This window comes from Paroedura picta, chromosome 10 (assembly GCF_049243985.1).
Source record: "Paroedura picta isolate Pp20150507F chromosome 10, Ppicta_v3.0, whole genome shotgun sequence".
Classification (NCBI taxonomy): domain Eukaryota; kingdom Metazoa; phylum Chordata; class Lepidosauria; order Squamata; family Gekkonidae; genus Paroedura; species Paroedura picta.
This window is the reverse complement of record NC_135378.1, coordinates 2,422,590-2,440,375: the sequence shown is the minus strand read 5'-3', so window position 1 is coordinate 2,440,375 and position 17,786 is coordinate 2,422,590. Positions and strand designations below refer to the sequence as shown.

Here is a 17,786-nt window from a genome sequence, read left to right as displayed (position 1 = left end):
AGTGTTTTCATTGGCTGTTACTGTTAATGATCAAGGCTTAAAAAGGGATCAATGACTGGCTGCAACATCGGTGTTATTGGGAAAGGTTTTGGTTTTTGCTCCATGGATTGTGATTAGGCTCTTCTATCAGGAGATGGTTTGCACCCCACAAGGGTTAGAAAAAATATCTTTGCAAAGAGTCATGCAGACCTGATGAGGAGGGCTTTAAACTAAGACCAATGAGGGAGCAAGATGTACAATCAAAGTCTAGTTTGATGTTGAAAACTGTAGATGGGAACTCTGCAGGTTTAAAGGGAATGGCACATATGTAGGGAACTATTAACTTACAGGAAACCCCAAAAACTAAAAACCTGGGGTACTCATATGAAGGTTTACTAATGCACAGAGTATGGGAAACAAGCAGGATGAACTAGAAGTCCTAATAAAGGAAGGGAAATATGATCTAATAGGTATTACAGAAACCTGGTGGGGTAATTCTCACAACTGGAATAATAGGAATGAAGCTTACAACTTATTTCAAAGAGACAAATAAAGAAGGGAGGAGGAGTAGCACAATATGTTAAGAATATATATAGTTGTAAGGAAATGCATATGGCTGAGCATGAGAATTTGGATTTTCAGATAATTAAGTGGATAGGGAATTGGTTAGAAAACCGCACTCAAAGAGTTGTTGTCAATGGTGTTTCATCAGACTGGAGAGAGGTGAGTAGCGGGGTACCTCAGGGCTCGGTGCTTGGCCCGGTACTTTTTAACATATTTATTAATGATCTAGATGAGGGGGTGGAGGGACTACTCATCAAGTTTGCAGATGACACCAAATTGGGAGGACAAATTGGCAAATACTCCGGAAGACAGAGTTCAATGAGATCTGAACACAATGGAAAAATGGGCAAATGAGAACAAGATGCAATTTAATAAAGATTAGTGTAAATTTCTGCATCTGGGTCAGAAAAATGAAAAGCATGCCTACTGGATGGGGGATACGCTTCTAGGTAACACTGTGTGTGAACCTTGGGGTACTTGTGGATTGTAAGCTAAACATGAGCAGGCAGTGTGATGCAGCGGTAAAAAAGGCGAATGCCATTTTGGGCTGTATCAACAGGGGCATAACATCAAAATCACAGGATGTCATAGTCCCATTGTATACGGCACTGGTCAGACCACACCTGGAGTACTGTGTGCAGTTCTGGAGGCCTCACTTCAAGAAGGACGTAGATAAAATTGAAAGGGTACAGAGGAGAGCGACGAAGATGATCTGGGGCCAAGGGACCAAGCCCTATGAAGATAGGTTGAGGGACTTGGGAATGTTCAGCCTGGAGAAAAGGAGGTTGAGAGGGGACATGATAGCCCTCTTTAAGTATTGGAAAGGTTGTCACTTGGAGGAGGGCAGGATGCTGTTTCTGTTGGCTGCAGAGGAGAGGACACGCAGTAATGGGTTTAAACTTCAAGTACAACAATATAGGCTAGATATCAGGAAGAAATTTTCACAGTCAGAGTAGTTCAGCAGTGGAATAGGCTGCCTAAGGAGGTGGTGAGCTCCCCCTCACTGGCAGTCTTCAAGCAAAGGTTGGATACACACTTTTCTTGGATGCTTTAGGATGCTTTGGGCTAATCCTGCGTTGAGCAGGAGGTTGGACTAGATGGCCTGTATGGCCCCTTCCAACTCTATGATTCTATTCTATGAGAGTTCAGTTGAGAGTCTTTGGGGAAAAAAGGGGTAGAAAATAATAGTGATATTATAGACCGACAGGCCAGGCGGAGGACTTGGATGAGATGCTCCTAGACCAGATTACCAAGTTCTCAGAGAGATGGGACCTAGTGGTCATGGGAGATATCAATTACCCAGATATCTGTTGGAAGAGCAGCTCCGCTAAAAATGAAAAGTCCAATAAATTCTTGATGTGTCTTGTTGACAGTTTCATTTCCCAGAAAGTGGAAGGAGCAACCAGGAGTCTGCTGTTTTAGACTTGATTCTCACCAATAGGGAAGAACTGGTTGACGAGGTAAAGGTTCTGGGCGCACTTGGTAGTAATGAACATGTGATTTTGAACTTTATTATCTTGGGGAAGAGAAAAGCTGTATGAAATCATACGTATAGGATGGACTCCAGAAGAGCAAATTTTAACAGAGTTATTTTGGGTAGAATCCCGTGGTCAGAAAACCTTAAAAGTGATGAAAGTCAAAGAAGGTTGGGAGTTAAAAACTGAAGGCACAATCACAGACAATTCCCATGAGAAGGAAAACTGGGAGGAAACTAAAGAAACCAGGGTAGCTCCATAAACAGCTTTCCAAAGAATTGAGTAATAAAAAAGAGTAATTTAGGAAATAGAAGGAGGACCTTAAACCACGGAGAACTATCAATACATAACCAATCCTTGTAGGGAGAGTGTTCGAAAAGCTAAAGCTCAGTATGAGCTTAGCCTACCAAGAAATGCTAAAAATAACAACAAAGGGTTCTTTAATTATCTTCAAAGTAAGAAAAAGAATAGGGACAGGGTAGGACTACTGAGGTGACCACAATGTGACATTGTAACAGGTGGTGAAGAGAGGGTTGAACTGCTCAATTCCTACTTCTCCTTAGTCCTCTCTGGTAAGGGGAATCCTGCTCAACATGGCAAAATAATTTCACGTGATGAGGGAAGGAAGTTGTGGCCGAAGATCACTGCAGGGGTAGTCCATAAACACCTAGTTTCTTTAAATGAAACCAAAACCTCTGGGCCAGATGAGTTGCATTCAAGGATAATTTCTCTGTCCATTATTTTTGACAATTCTTGCAGAACATGTAAAGTACCAGGTGGAGTATAAATTAAGTAAATAAATGACAAAGACAGTCTCCCATCTAGCATTTCTGGGCAAGGTGGTTGAAAAGGCTGCCATGGATTAGTTCCTAGTGTTCTTGGAGGAAGCTTTGGTGCTCAACCCATACCAGTCAGGCTTCAGTTGAGATGGTGTTGGTCACCCTGATGGATGACCTCAGGAGCCAACTGGATAGAGGCGTTTTGGCTTTTCTCGTGATGTTAGATCTGGTGGCCACCTTTGACCTGGTTGACCACGAGCTTTTAGCCCACGAGCTTTTAACTGTGACTGGGATGTGGGACAGCCATTCAGTGGCTGATCTTCTTCCTTCAGAACTATACAGAGAGGTGTACAGTAAGGGAAGACTTATCATGCCCCATTCAATTCCCACTTGGAGTTCCACATGGGGTGGTTCTCTCCTCCATGCTTTTTAACAACTTCATGCACCCCCTGGTCCAGCTGGTCTGGACCTTTGGGCTGGGCTGTTATCAGTATGTGGATGACACCAACTTCACCAGGCAAGGCTACTAGGACCTACCTGTACTCGGATCACCTAGCCATGGTGATCCATGCGACGGTCACCTCAAGGATGGGCTCCTGTAACTCATTCTATGTAGGCTTTCCCTTCTCCTTTTCCTGGAAATGGCAGCTTGTAGAAAATGCAGCTGCTAGGGTCTTAACTGGAACATCTCAGAGGGCACATATCCAGCCACTGCTGAGGTAGTTGCATTGGCTGCCAGTTGTGGCCTGGATCAAGTTCAAGATTTTGGTTTTAACCTTCAAGGCCCTTCACGATCTGGAACCCACATATCTGAGGGGCTGCCTATTACCTTATGCCCCCCAAAGGACCTTTCACTCTGTGGGTATTAATCTTGGGGCATGAGAGGTTTGCCTGGAGTCAACCAGGGCCAGGACCAGGGCCTTTTCGGTCCTGGCCCTGACCTGGCAAAATGAGCTCCTTGAGGAGCTGAGGGCCCTGTAGGAAGTTTCTCGGTTCCACGGGGCATGAAGGTCAGAGCTCTTCCACCAGATCTTTGGTTGAGGCCAAAGTAAGGAAGAACTAGAGGCTCCTCCACATTTAGCTACTGCTATTTTATTCTTAATTGGGAACAGCAGGCACCCCAGACTCTCGAGGACGGGAGGTTTGGAGTGGGATGGGAGGTGGGGATTTTAGCTTGCCACTGGGTAACTATAATTTTTATACTGTTTTACTTTATATATGGGGTTTTATTTGCTGTAACCTACTGCAAGATGCCCCTTCAAGGATCACTGCCTTGTCGTGGCAAGGGAGCTTGCGTAGCTCAGTGAAGCTATGAGCTATACCGTGCAGGGCCACCCAAGACGGACAGGTCATAGCTGAGAGCTCTGACAAAAGGTGATCCACTGGTGAAGGAAATGGCAAACCACTCCAGTATCTTTGGCATAAAAACTATATGGACAGTTCCAAAAGGCAAAACGATACGATGCTGGAAGATGACCCCTTCAGCTCGGAAGGTGTCCAATATGCTACTGGGAATGAGCAGACGGCTAGTACAAGAATGAATAGAAGTAGCACCAGAATGAATGAAGCAACAGGGCCAAAGCCAAAAGGACGCTCAGTTGTGAAGGGAACTGGTGGCGAAAAAACAGTCTGATGCTGTAAAGACTTTTATTCCATAGGAACCTGGAACATTAGATCCATGAATCAAGGCAAGCTGGACGTAGCAACTAAAACCGTCCCAAAGAAAAAGAAATGCAAGAAAGCAAAATGGCTGTCTGAGGACCAAAATGGTAGGGACCTCACAGAAGCAGATTTTTAAAAGGTGGCAAAATTATACAGAAGAACTATACAAAAGTGAGCTTTACATCCCTGATAACCACGATGGGGTAGTCATTGACCTGGAGCCAGACATCCTGGAATGTGAAGTCAAATGGACCTTAGGAAGTCTGAAGAACAACAAAGCTAGTAGAGGTGATAGCATTCCAATTGAACTATTCAAAATCTTAAAAGATGATGCAGTAAAAGTGCTACACTCAGTATGCCAGCAAATTTGGAAAACCCAACAGTGGCCACAGGATTGGAAAAGGTCAGTTTATATTCCAATCCCAAAGAAGGGCAATACCAAAGAATGTTCAAACTACTGCACCATTGCACTCATTTCTCATGCTAGCAAAGTTATGCTCAAAATCCTACAAGCTAGGCTCCAGCAATATGTGGACCGAGAACTTCCAGAAGTACAGGCAGGATTTCGAAGAGGCAGAGGAACTAGAGATCAAATTGCCAACATACGCTGGATCATGGAGAAAGCTAGGGAGTTCCAGAAAACATCTACTTCTGCTTCATTGACTATGCTAAAGCCTGTGATTGTGTGGAACACAACAAATTGTGGCAAGTTCTTAAAGAGATGGGAATACCAGTGTATTTTATCTGTCTCTTGAGACACCTATATGCAGGTAAAGAAGCAACAGTGAGTAAAAGGTGAAAGATTTATGAGATCTGAAGAGAAACCAGAAGGGGAAGAAATTGAGGTAGTGACAGATTTTATTTTCCTGGGCTCCAAGATCACTGCAGATGGAGACTGCAGCAAAGATATTAAAAGACGCTTGCTCCTGGGGAGGAAAGCTATGGCAAATCTAGACAGCATCCTAAAAAGCAGAGACATCACCCTGCCAACAAAAGTGCATCTAGTCAAGGCTATGGTCTTCCCAGTTGCAATGTATAGCTGTGAAAGTTGAACCATAAGGAAGGCCGAGCGTCAAAGAATTGAGGCTTTTGAACTCTGGTGCTGGAGAAGACTCTTGCGAGTCCCTTGGACTGCAAGGCGAACAAACCGGTCAGTCCTAGAGGAGATCAGCCCTGACTGCTCCTTAGAAGGCCAAATCCTGAAGATGAAACTCAAATACTTTGGCCACCTCATGAGAAGGAAGGACTCCCTGGAGAAGAGCCTAATGCTGGGAGCGATTGAGGGCAAAAGAAGAAGGGGACGACAGAGAATGTGGTGGCTGGATGGAGTCTCTGAAGCAGTCGGTGCAAGCTTAATTGGACTCCGGGGAATGGTAGAAGACAGGAAGGCCTGGAGGATCATTGTCCATGTGGTCACGATGGGTCGGACACGACTTTGCACCTAACAACAACAACAACTGCAAGATGGTTTCTGATAACAGTGGGAAATAAATCTAAATAATAAATTAAATAAATACATTTTGTTTTCCTAATTCAGGCCAACATGGCTACACACCTAGGTCAGACCTGAGAAAGAACCACGTTATAGTTCCAAGGTCCACCTCACCTTGATCTGCTGCGGCTGGGCTTTGAGACTGGCTATGGTCTCCTGACTATCCCGCAGTCTCCTGCAAAGCCTTTCCTCCTCATCTGCTTTCTCTGCTAGGCAATCCTTCAACCGCAGCTCAACCTCAGCCAACCGGTTGGTTTTCTGCTCCACTTCTAGGTCCAGCTCCGACAAATGACATTTCACCTTTTCTGTTTCTTGTTTCAGTTGGGCCAACTTTTCTTGTAATATCTTGTTCTCCTGAGCAGCAAACACAGAGGGAGAAAAGTAACAAACAGAATTGCAACTGGGCAGCCCACAAACACTCCACCAGAGAGGAGAAACTTTTTACCTTGAGGTGATCGCAATCAACACATTTCATAGGCCGCTTCTTGAACACTTGTGGCTTTGCCTCACACGGTGTCTGCTCCTGCTTTAGGCACACATTTTCTGCAGCCAGAAGATCCCAGGGCTTCTCCAAATCTGTGCTACCCTGAGGAAGATGCAGAAGGCAGACAGGAGCAATTTTACTGTTACACCAAGTACTCGACTGGATCCCAATGAAAAACCTGAATGTAAGAATGTACAAACTGAACCCACAGCAGAAACTATTTGCTAAACTATCAGAAGATAGTTGGGAAGCAGCAGCAGCAAGACTTGGGCTCAGTCAGCGGGGGCAGGGCTTGGACCAGCCATGGTGGGGCCTGAGGCTCAGGTCAGCGGATAATGTGGGACAAGTAACAATGATGGAATCATAGAGTTGGAAGGGGCCATACAGGCCATCTAGTCCAACCCTACTCAATGCAGGATCAGCCCAGAGCATCCTAAAGCAAATCTTTCCCCAACTCCTGGCCTGCCTGGTTCCCATCCATACCAGACAGAAATTGTTCTCATTAGTACAGATACCCAACTGGAATTGCTGTCTCGAGAGGTTTGCCGTGTCTACCTGGCACGAGAATCAAGGGTGTCACGGAAAAGTTGGGAAGACTTGTGAAGCTCAAGGACAGCTATGCCTTCCTGCTCATTCATACGGGAATAAATGATACTGCCTGGGGCAGAGTGGAGCACATGAAACTGTCAGGGTCAGTGCCTGCTCGCTGCCATGAATCTCTATATTGGCCGGGGTTTCTCCATGTTTGTTTAGCCTGCATTTTACCTTTTGCTTTTGGGTCTCTATGTAACCTCGACCCTCTATATTTTTAGCTGCCTGCCTGAAATCGAAACCTGTCTGCTGTTCCCTGCTATCATGATTTGCTGTGAACTATTTGTCTTTTGAACCGGCCAGCAAGGCCTGCTCTCTGAAACAAAGACAGTTATCTTGTCAGTGGGCGCCGGGCAGCCCAAGGACGTGCGAGAAGTAACACTCCCTGGTTATTGCACCTGGTGCTCCTCTCCCCCCTCCCTTGGGAACCTTCAAGTTCCCTATCCCCCCCTTCCACAAAAAGAAGCTTGCCGGGCCGCAAGCTAATCAGCCACTTTGGCGGGCGTTTTGCTTGCGGCCTGGGAATTTTGTCACTGCGGGGGGGAGCCGCAGCCCGGTGTTTGGGGACCACTACTCTATATATCACCCTTTTAAATACTTGACGATGACTATCAGATCCCCTCTCAGCCATCTCATCTCCAGGCTAAACAGACCAAGCTTCCCCAACCTTTCCTCATACGTCTTGGTCTCCAAACTCCAAGACAAGTCTCCCATATCTTATATTGGTGTATTTGGTTTTTCCTATGATTCCTACCTAAATGCAGAACTTTACATTTATCCCTATTGAACTTCATTTTATTCAGTTTAGCCCACTTCTCGAGCCTATCAAGATCAGCCTGCATTCTGTTGCTGTCTTCAGTTGTGTTTACTACCCCTCCCAGTTTCTTATCTTCTGCAAATTTAATAAGTATCCCCTCTAATCCCTCATCAAATCTTTAACCGCTCCTGTGGTTAAATAAAGCCCTAAGGGCTATTGGGGAGGAGTTAGGGCAGGCTCTGTCTGTGATAAAAACTCGGAGGGGCGAATCGCCCCTCCAAGTGCCACTCAAGGGCCAAGCAGCCAATGGGGAGGCGTGCAAAGCGCCTTCCTATTGGCCCCTCACCAGGACAGACCAAAATTCCATTCACCCAGCCCAGTCTGGCTGCCAGTCTGCTCCTGACCACTGCAGGGAGAGGAGGTCAGTAGGGCTGCCAAGGGGGATGAGAACAGAGGCTGCGCCAGCCCTTTTCAACCCAAGGCTGTCCTAACTGTCATGTCCAACTGCAAATTGCCTCAGAGCCCTGAGAGAGCTGGCAGGAGGCTGCAGAGTGCGCTCCCTCCCTCCCCCTCCCTTCAGGCCTGCTGTGAAGGAGCCTCTGACAGCCCCTGACTGAGGGGAGGGAGGCATTTTCCTTCAGAGAGCAACGCAGGGGAGCCTGAGGGCCTTCCTTTTGAGGGGGGGGGACTTTCCCCTTCTGCCAAACAGTTGCTTGACAGGGAGGCCACAGAAAAGCCCCTTCTCACTTAAAATACTGCTCTGCCCGGAGGTTAGACACAGCCAAGCCATGTGTCTTTCTTCTTTGCAACTCTCTGCAGATTTGAGGCCACTGCACAGCGTTATTCTGCAGAGGAAACTGACTCTTTTGTCTCCTGTTTCATCTGCACAACAACCCTGTGCAGTAGGCCTCAAGTCTTTCAATTCAACAACAACCTGTGTGGGAAGCCTTAAATGTTTCTTCTCTACCACAACCCTGTCCAAAGTAGCCCTTTCTGCCTGGGGAGCTGATCTTTATACTCTGCAGGTGAGCTGTAATTCCAGGAGCTCTCCAGGCCACACCTGTAGGTTGGCTACCCCTGGGTTGGAAATATTCCTGGAGGTTTGGAGGTGGGACTTCAAAATCGTACAATGCCTCAGAGTCCAGCCTTCAAAGGAGCCATTTTTGCCTGCAGTTGGGAGGGAGTGGTGCAGGGGTGTCCCTCCTGGGCTATGGGTTGTTATGGCCAGCTCTTATCAGCAACTGTTTGTATTCTGGGGCGCAGACAGGCAGACCAGCATCAGTCCTGTGAGTTTGGAAACTGCAGGAAGATCTAAATAAATATTTACAGCCTGAAACTGTAAATAGAGAACAAGTAAAAGTCTGGAGACATATGGTAGCTGAAATGACTTATTGGCCTGGCAAATAACCTTGGCCTGGAAAATAAAAAAAACAGTATTAAAACCTTACTAGTCAAGACTGCTGTTCACAGAGAGTCTTCCTCTTAGGATTGCCAGCTTCCCTGTGAGGCTCGCTACCCCATCTCCCTCATGGGGAGTCTGCTATGGGGAGAGAAAGGGAAGACGATTGGAAAATGCTTTGAGACACCTGAGGCCTGTTGGGTCACTGCGGCCCATTCCCAGTTCTCTCAGATCTCTCACAACCCCACATACCTCACAGGTTGACTATTGTGGAGAGACGAATGGAAAAGGTGTTTGTAAACCGCTTTGAGACTCCTTTGGGTAGTAAGCAATAGGGTACAAAAATCCGTTCTTCTAAGGAGCAACCATGAAAGAAGCATGTGGGCACATAACATTTTATCAACAGTGAAAAAATGGAAAAGAAGGAAAAGGGTGGACACCTGTGTACTGTGACTACCCCATGTGTAGGGCAGAGGGGCATTTTGGTGAATGTGGCCTAATTCACACAAGAAGGGAAATGACGCAGAACTGGGAGGAATTGGTTGCCACGTAATCTTCCCCTAAGAAGAGTCTCCAGTCTGATTTTCCCTTCACATATCTGAGGACATGGCTCTGGAAAACTCATCTGTAACCACTATGCTAAAATTCCCACAGGTCCGTCCTCTCCCACACTCAACAAACATTCCACACCACAGGTTCTTGACACCCATATCTCCACACCCATGGCCTCATGTGCCACCATGCCACCACAACCTCCCACACAACACACACATTCAACCCCATGCTCTTACAGACTGGACCACTCCTCCCCTTCCTCTTCCCACTGCCAAGGTCTAGCGCCCGTTGTATTCTTGGACACAACGGGCTTTGCCTCTAGTCGTTTATAAATATGTTGAATAACACAGGCCTCAGGACAGATCCCCGGGGAACTCCACTTGTCACTCTTCTCCAGGATGCTGAAACATTAACAAGTACTCTTTTGGTACAATCTGTCAACCAGTTATCGATCCACCTGACAGAATTAGGATCAATACCATGTTTTACCAGCCTGTCAACAAGAATACATGTGGAACCTTATCAAAAGCTTTACTGAAATCCAGATAAACTATATCCATAGCATTCCCCTGATCATAGAATCATAGAATCATAGAATCATAGAATCATAGAATCATAGAATCATAGAATCATAGAACCTTGGAAGGGGGCATACAGGACATCTAGTCCAACCCCCTGCTCAATGCAGGATCAGCCCTAAGCATCCTAAAGCATCCAAGAAAAGTGTGTATCCAATCTTTACTTGAAGACTGCCAGTGAGGGGGAGCTCACCACCTCCTTAGGCAGCCTATTCCACTGCTGAACTACTCTGACTGTGAAAACTTTTTTCCCTGATATCTAGCCTATATCGTTGTACTTGAAGTTTAAACCCATTACTGCACGTCCTCTCCTCCGCAGCCAACAGAAACAGCATCCTGCCCTCCTCCAAGTGACAACCTTTCAAATACTTAAAGAGGGCTATCATGTCCCCTCTCAACCTCCTTTTCTCCAGGCTGAACATTCCCAAGTCCCTCAACCTATCTTCATAGGGCTTGGTCCCTTGGCCCCAGATCATCTTCATCGCTCTCCTCTGTACCCTTTCAATTTTATCTACGTCCTTCTTGAAGTGAGGCCTCCAGAACTGCACACAGTACTCCAGGTGTGGTCTGACCAGTGCCGTATACAATGGGACTATGACATCTTGTGATTTTGATGTGATCCTGCAAGGTAGTCCCTTTCTCAAAAAGGAAGGGGACTATGATCTAATAGGCACTACAGAAACCTGGTGAGATAACTCTCACAATTGGAATAATAGGAATGAGGAGTACAACTTATTTTAAAGAGACAAATAAAGAAGGGGGAAGGAATAGCACTATATGTTAAGAATGTATATACTTATGAGGGAATACATGTGTCTGAGCATGAAAGTTCAGCTGAGAGGGTAAATAGGAGGAGGAAATAATCATGGTATTATGTTTCTCAGGTGCTACATGGATACTTTTCATAGAATCATAGAATCATAGAGTTGGAAGGGACCTCATGGGTCATCTAGTCCAACCCCCTGCACTATGCAAGACACTCACATTCCTATCGCTCATCCACTGTAACCTGCCACCCCCTTAAGCCTTTACAGAATCAACCTCCCCATCAGATGGCTATCCAGCCTCTGTTTTAAAATTTCCGAAGATGGAGAACCCACCACCTCCCGAGGAAGCCTGTTCCACTGAGAAACCGCTCGGTCAGGAACTTCTTCCAGATGTTTAGATGGAATTTCTCTTGAATTAATAATTCAAATAACAAATAAAGAAATAATCAAAACTCAGTCCTTGAGCAGTTGGAACTGAGGTATGATTTCTAAGACTCAGCGCAGGTTTCACAAGAACAAGTCATGTCAGATCAACCTTATCTCTTTTTTCGAGAAAGTGACCACCTTGCTGGATGAGGGGAATGCTGTGGACATAGTTTATCTGGATTTCAGTAAAGCTTTTGATAAGGTTCCACATAATATTCTTGTTCACAAGTTGGTAAAATGCGGTATGGATCCTAATTCTGTCAGGTAGATCAATAACTGGTTGACAAATCGTACCCAGAGGGTACTTGTTAATGGTTCAGCATCTTCTTGGAAAAGAGTGACAAGTGGAGTACCCCAAGGATCTGTCCTGGGACCTGTGTTGTTCAACATATTTATAAATGATTTGGATGAGGGATTAGAGGGATACTTATTAAATTTGCAGATGATACTAAACTGGGAGGTGTAGCAAACAGAACTGAAGACAGCAACAGAATACAGGATGATCTTGATAGGCTAAACTTAATAAAATGAAGTTCAATAGGGACAAATGTAAAGTTCTGCATTTAGGTAGAAAAAACCAAATACACCAATATAAGATGGGGGAGAATTGTCTTGGCAGTAGCATGTGCAAAAAGGATCTAGGAGTCTTAGTAGACCATACATTGAACATGAGTCAGCAGTGTGACTCAGTGGCTAAAAAGGCAAATGGGATTTGGGGCTGTATCAAACGGAGTATCGTGTCCAGATCACAGGAGGTGATGCTACCGCTTTACTCTGCTCTGGTTTGGCCTCACTTGGAGTACTGTGTTCAGTTTTGGGCACCCCAGTTGAAGAGGGATGTTGAGAAACTGGAACGTGTCCAGAGGAGGGCAACAAAGATGGTGAGGGGTTTGGAGAGCAAGACATATGAAGAAAGGTTGGGGAAGCTTGGTCTGTTTAGCCTAGAGAGGAGACGATTGAGTGGGGATCTGATAACCATCTTCAAGTATTTAAAAGGGTACCATATAGAGGATGGAGCAGAATTGTTCTCTCTTGTCCCAGAGGGACAGACCAGAACGAATGGGATGAAATTAATTCAAAAGAAATTCCTTCTAAACATCCGAAAGAAGTTCATAGAATTATAGAGTTGGAAGGGGCCATACAGGCCATCTAGTCCAACCCCCTGCTCAACGCAGGATCAGCCCAAAGTTACTGACAGTTAGAGCGGTTTCTCAGTGGAATTGGCTTCCTCGGTTGATGGTGGGTTCTCTATCTCTCGAAATTTTTAAACAGAGGCTAGATAGCCATCTGACGGAGAGGCTGATTCTGTGAAGGCAAAGGGGTGGCAGGTGACAGTAGATGATGAGCGATTGGGATGTGAGTGTCCTGCATAGTGCAGGGGGTTGGACTAGATGACCCATGAGGTCCCTTCCAACTCTATGATTCTATGATTATAATTTTTATGCCCCCGTATAAAACAATGGTAGAGCCTCATTGGGAATATTCTGTGTAATACTGTTCAGAGTTCTGGTCACTGTATCTAAAACAGGATACCAGAGAGCTGGAAAAAGTACAGAAGAGGGTAACCAAGATGATTAGGGGGTTGAAGCACCATCCCTTTGAGGAAAGGAAGAAGAGTCTTAGACTTTCCAGTTTAGAAAAGAGGCAATTGATAGAGGTGTGCAAATTTATTAACAGGGTGGAGAGAACTGACAAAGAGAACTTTTTCTTCCTCTGTCAAAATACTAGAAATGAGGGCATCCAATGAAGCGTATGGGCAGTAGATTTAGGACAGACAAAAGGAAATACTTCTTTATACAGTATGTGATTAAAATGTGCAATTTGCTGCCAGAGGATGTGGTGATGGAGTGACAGCTTCAGGCTTTTTGGGGGGCCATCAAATCACTTCTGAGCTCTAGCAACGTCTGCTGGGTTTTTCAAGGCAAGAGATGTTTGGAAGAGCTTTCCTCCATGACACCCCCTTGGTGGTCTCCCATGTAATTATTAACTAAGGCTGACCTTGCTTGGGTCCTGCGACCTGTTAAGATAGGGCTAGCCTGGGCAACCCAGGTCAGGGTGGCTACAGGCTTAGACAGCATTCAAAGGGGATTAGATAGATTCATAAAGGGCAAGCATCAGTGGTTACTAGCCATGGTCCACATTCACAGGCAGTTAATTTCTAGATCCCAGTGCCTGAATCAAGGGAAGGTCTCAGCATCTATGCCACAGAATCAGAGAATCATAGAGTTGGAAGGGACCTCCAGCGTCATCTAGTCCAACCCCTTGCACAATGCAGCAACTCATAGCTAACTGCCTACCCACATATTGGTGGACCACCAGAGGAACTGGGTAGCCACTGAGTGAGGCAGAATGCTGGAGGAGATGTTTATATGACCATCAGCATCCCACTTTTGGCAATGTGGTCAAACATTTGGGGAAAGCTAGACCTTGTGGTATACACAGATTTACAAAAAGATAGGAAGCAAAACCACAGAGGGCAGGGAAAATGGCACGCTATGGCTGAGAAACACTGCAAGACTAAAAAGGTAGTTCACCCCTCTGCCTGAACGGGATACCTGTGGCATCTACAGCACATGTTTTGCATGCAGAAGATCCCAGATTAATTCCTAAGTTAAATGATGATTTTACGTAGCAGGTACTGGGGAAGAGCTTTCTCTGCCTGAGATCCTGCAGAGCGACTGCTAATCAGAGTCACCTGTGTACCAGTCAGACTTCTCAGCAAGATAGCCTAATGCAGGGGTAGTCAAACTGCGGCCCTCCAGATGTCCGTGGACTACAATTCCCAGGAGCCCTTGCCAGCATTTGCTGGCAGGAGCTCCTGGGAATTGTAGTCCACGGACATCTGGAGGGCCGCAGTTTGACTACCCCTGGCCTAATGAGTCAAAGAAAGTATCAAACATTATTAAAAAATAAGAAATAGAATTCAGCAGTATATTCAGCAGACAATAGCATCCACTAAGAAAATAATTCTAACCCTTGTCTTCCAATTCACTTAAGTACAGATTTAAAGAATCAAGCCTGTAGGTCCAGGAAGGAAAAGTTAATATTGCCTTCCTCAGAATGGTGTGAAAATAGGGATGGAACATGTTTTCGTTTCTACTACAGCAGGAACAATCCTGCTGCAGGGATGTTCTGACTATATGACTGCTAGGAGAGTTCACGGGATACGTTTATTTATGAAAGCCTTTCAATTTAATTACTACTCACCCTCAGTGCCAATTTACATTTTGAACAAATGTATGGTTATCCCACAGCAGAAAAGCCCCTTAGAACTGGTAATATCCTTAACACTAAATAATTCGTTAAGCCCTCAGGCGGAGGGCTTTGTCTGTGATGAGGAAGGGGCCTAATTGGCCCCTTCCTCCTGACAGACCATTGGACGGGCCAATCGGCAGGTGCAAAGCACCTGCCGATTGGCCCGGCTGATTCCTAGGCTGCTGAAGGAAGCAATTGTGAGCCGCGCAGAGCCGCGCAGAGCGCAGAGCGCGGCTCACAGTTGCTTCCTTGAGGGCGGCCTGACGCGTCGGGAGGCGCGAAGCGCCTCCGACGCGTCAGGCCGCCGGCAAGGGAGCCTCTGGCAGCCGCGCGGAGCGCTACTGCCGGGGGCTCCTTGCCCGGCGGGCTGAAGCAGCGAGACGCGCTTCAGCCCGCCCGCAAAGGGAACCCCCAGCCCCCTGACACACGGAGCCCCGGCAGCCGCGCTCTGCACGGCTGCGGAGGCTCCGTGGTCTAGCACCCGCTGCATTTAGCTGCAGTGGGCTTGATTACTAGTAGATGATAATAGATAGATTTTTATCACAATTCCTACTAGCAGAAAATGCTAAGATTTGCAAACAGCATGTTTTAACTAAGGTCTCTTACTAAGTTCTTACTAACTAAGGTCTCTTACAGTTCTTACTAAGGTCTCTCAGACACTGGGAACAGGAGCACGCTAAGTATTAGGAATGGGCACAAACCAGTTCACAAGCCAAAATTTGGCACAAACTTGGCCCGATTCAGAGTTACCAAATCAATGTTTGGGGAAGGCATTTACCCCTAACTTTTGCTCAATTTGGTTTAGCTGTTCAGCCATTTATACCTAACAGCTGAATAGCAAAGGTCCACAGCTGACCTGTAGGTTTAAAATGGCTGGGAGCCATTTAAGTGGTTGGTTTCATTTCCCCCCACTTTGAACGGGGGGAAGCAAAACAAAAGTGGGTGAAAGGTGCCAGCCATTTCACTGCAGAACGAACTGGTGAAATGGCTAACAGCCAGTTCAGTCTAACAATGGGGTCCTTCTATCAGCTGTTAGGTTTAAATGGCAGCAAGCCATTACACTTGTCTATTCCCTACATGCACACACGCAAACACACACTTTGGCTTGGTCCGGGGGTTGACTCAAACCGGAATTTTTAGGTTCATGCCCATCCCCTACTTAGTATGCCAACATCTTAGTATGCCAAATGGGACACTGATTTTTGTATGACAAAACCCAGAAATTGGGAAGATGCAAGGATGCCACTCATAGTGAGATTCATATTGCACAAAGTGTTCCCAGAAAAAAAGACAGTACAAGTGTGATCATCTAACATGACCAGGAGGCTAAATAGCAAAATACCTGATTTTGCAGGTGCATGGTATGAGAATACTGGTTACTCTCTTGCAGCAAAAGTTTCTCTTGCAGAGACATCAATTTTTGCTGCAGCTGCAACTTTTCCTCCTGGAGCTGGGCAAGAGACTCCACCATCTTTGGACGCACAGGAAGCTGATTTTCCCCTGGCAAACTGGACTGCTTCATGCTAAAGAAATTCCCATCTGGAAAAAAAACAAACATAATAAGTCCAAGAAGAAAAATCATCAGACAGCCATACCTATTAATGAGGCAAGGAGGAAAACAGCTTGTGATGAGGCAGGAGCATTAAGCCAGGACAAACCGAAAAAACTACAAAGCAGGGTCCCAGGAGGGCTAAACAGGATCAGAAGAGGCAAAACGGAAAGCACCAGCCACGTGCCATTCTAGGAAGATTCCCAGTCTTCTAGCAGCAACTCTGAAAGTACTAGTATGATTACCAGCTACATCGCCAAACAGAATGTGGAACAGAGCCATCAGCCAGGAAAAACCAGCATTCGATGGCTAGCCTCAAGAATTGGTTGCTGTGATGCTAAAGAAAAATCACTTTGTAGAACAGATGGTTACCCTGAGCAGTTATTTTGGAAGTTTGTGTACAGAAAACCTAAGAGGACAATACATGACAAAGCTCGACACCACAACAGCAAGTGTCAGATTTGTTGTGTGAGCTTCAGTACAAAAATGCGTATGCAGAATAATTATCTCAACAACTGACTTCTTTGTGGCAAGTAACTTTAAAGTGTGCAACAGTTTAAAGTGTGCAACAGTCTGACAAATGCCCTCCTGGATAAGGCCTCCACAGAGGAAAATGTTAGTTCCTGGAGTATGCAGGAAGCACCCAGGAAAGAATCATGGACTGCTCAGCACAACATGATTGATGTGCAAGTGGAAATGGTGACTCTTGATTCAACAGAAGAGCAATAGCTTCCTAAGTGGAGCAAGGTCGGTACAAGGACACCTCTTCAGAGATGGCAAAGTAATTGAAGACACATCTCCACTTGCTTCTTGCAGCTCCCAGAGAGATGTACATGACAGCCACACACAACCAGATTTGATAAATACCACATGGCTCCTGTTCCCCAGGTGATGGTGTTCTTTACTCACTGCATTCCTGTCACCACAAGGAAGAAGAACACGAGATAGAAACTGACTTTTTGGCCATTCTGGTGACAATGTGAAATAAACAATATCTTCTGTTCAACTGTAGGTTTGTGAAGAAAGGGAGATGGGGCAGGAGCATAAAAAGGGATGTGCAATAACAGACCGCTTGCTGGCGAAGGGCTATGAAAAAGCTTCTTACAACCAATCAAATGGTTTTCCACTGGCTGCCTAGAGTCTATTTACTTATTGTATTTGTAGACCACCCTCCCTTGTGGCTCAGGGCGATCACAGTAAGGCCAAATGGGGGCCAGGGCAGGCAGCTGACAGTGCCAAATAGAGGCAAACCACCTTTGCCTCAACATTGTGAAAGGTTGTGTAGAGCTGAATGGGTAAAACCAATGGCAAATGGGCCATTTCCTCAGACAGAAAAGAAATTATACTCCATGCCTAAATATGCTGAGGAGTTATTTCAAACACCAGTTATTAATGCTCCGGTCATCGCGTTGCAGACATTTGGTTTGTTATCAGAAGAAGGTGAGGAGTCTGTAAAAGGCCACTGAGATAGGAA

General features: G+C 45.8%; 1 protein-coding gene across 6 annotated transcripts in view; it reads right to left on the bottom strand.

Moving 5' to 3' along the window:
• Nucleotides 1-17,786, bottom strand: part of KIFC3 (kinesin family member C3) — a 94,049-nt gene that overhangs the window by 56,563 nt on the left and 19,700 nt on the right. For 5 of the 6 annotated variants that reach the window (XR_013225103.1, XR_013225104.1, XM_077301857.1 and 2 more), the window contains exons 2-4: nucleotides 16,106-16,302; nucleotides 6,397-6,537; nucleotides 6,066-6,305 (exon numbers count right to left, since the gene is read on the bottom strand). Coding sequence is in view for 4 of the 6 variants with exons in the window: in XM_077301857.1 (XP_077157972.1) it covers nucleotides 6,066-6,305; nucleotides 6,397-6,537; nucleotides 16,106-16,285 (561 nt within the window). In the remaining 2 variants the exon portion in view is untranslated. Of the gene's footprint in view, nucleotides 1-6,065; nucleotides 6,306-6,396; nucleotides 6,538-9,231; nucleotides 9,305-16,105; nucleotides 16,303-17,786 lie in introns of those variants that run through there. The other variant, XM_077301860.1, reaches the window with a different exon arrangement.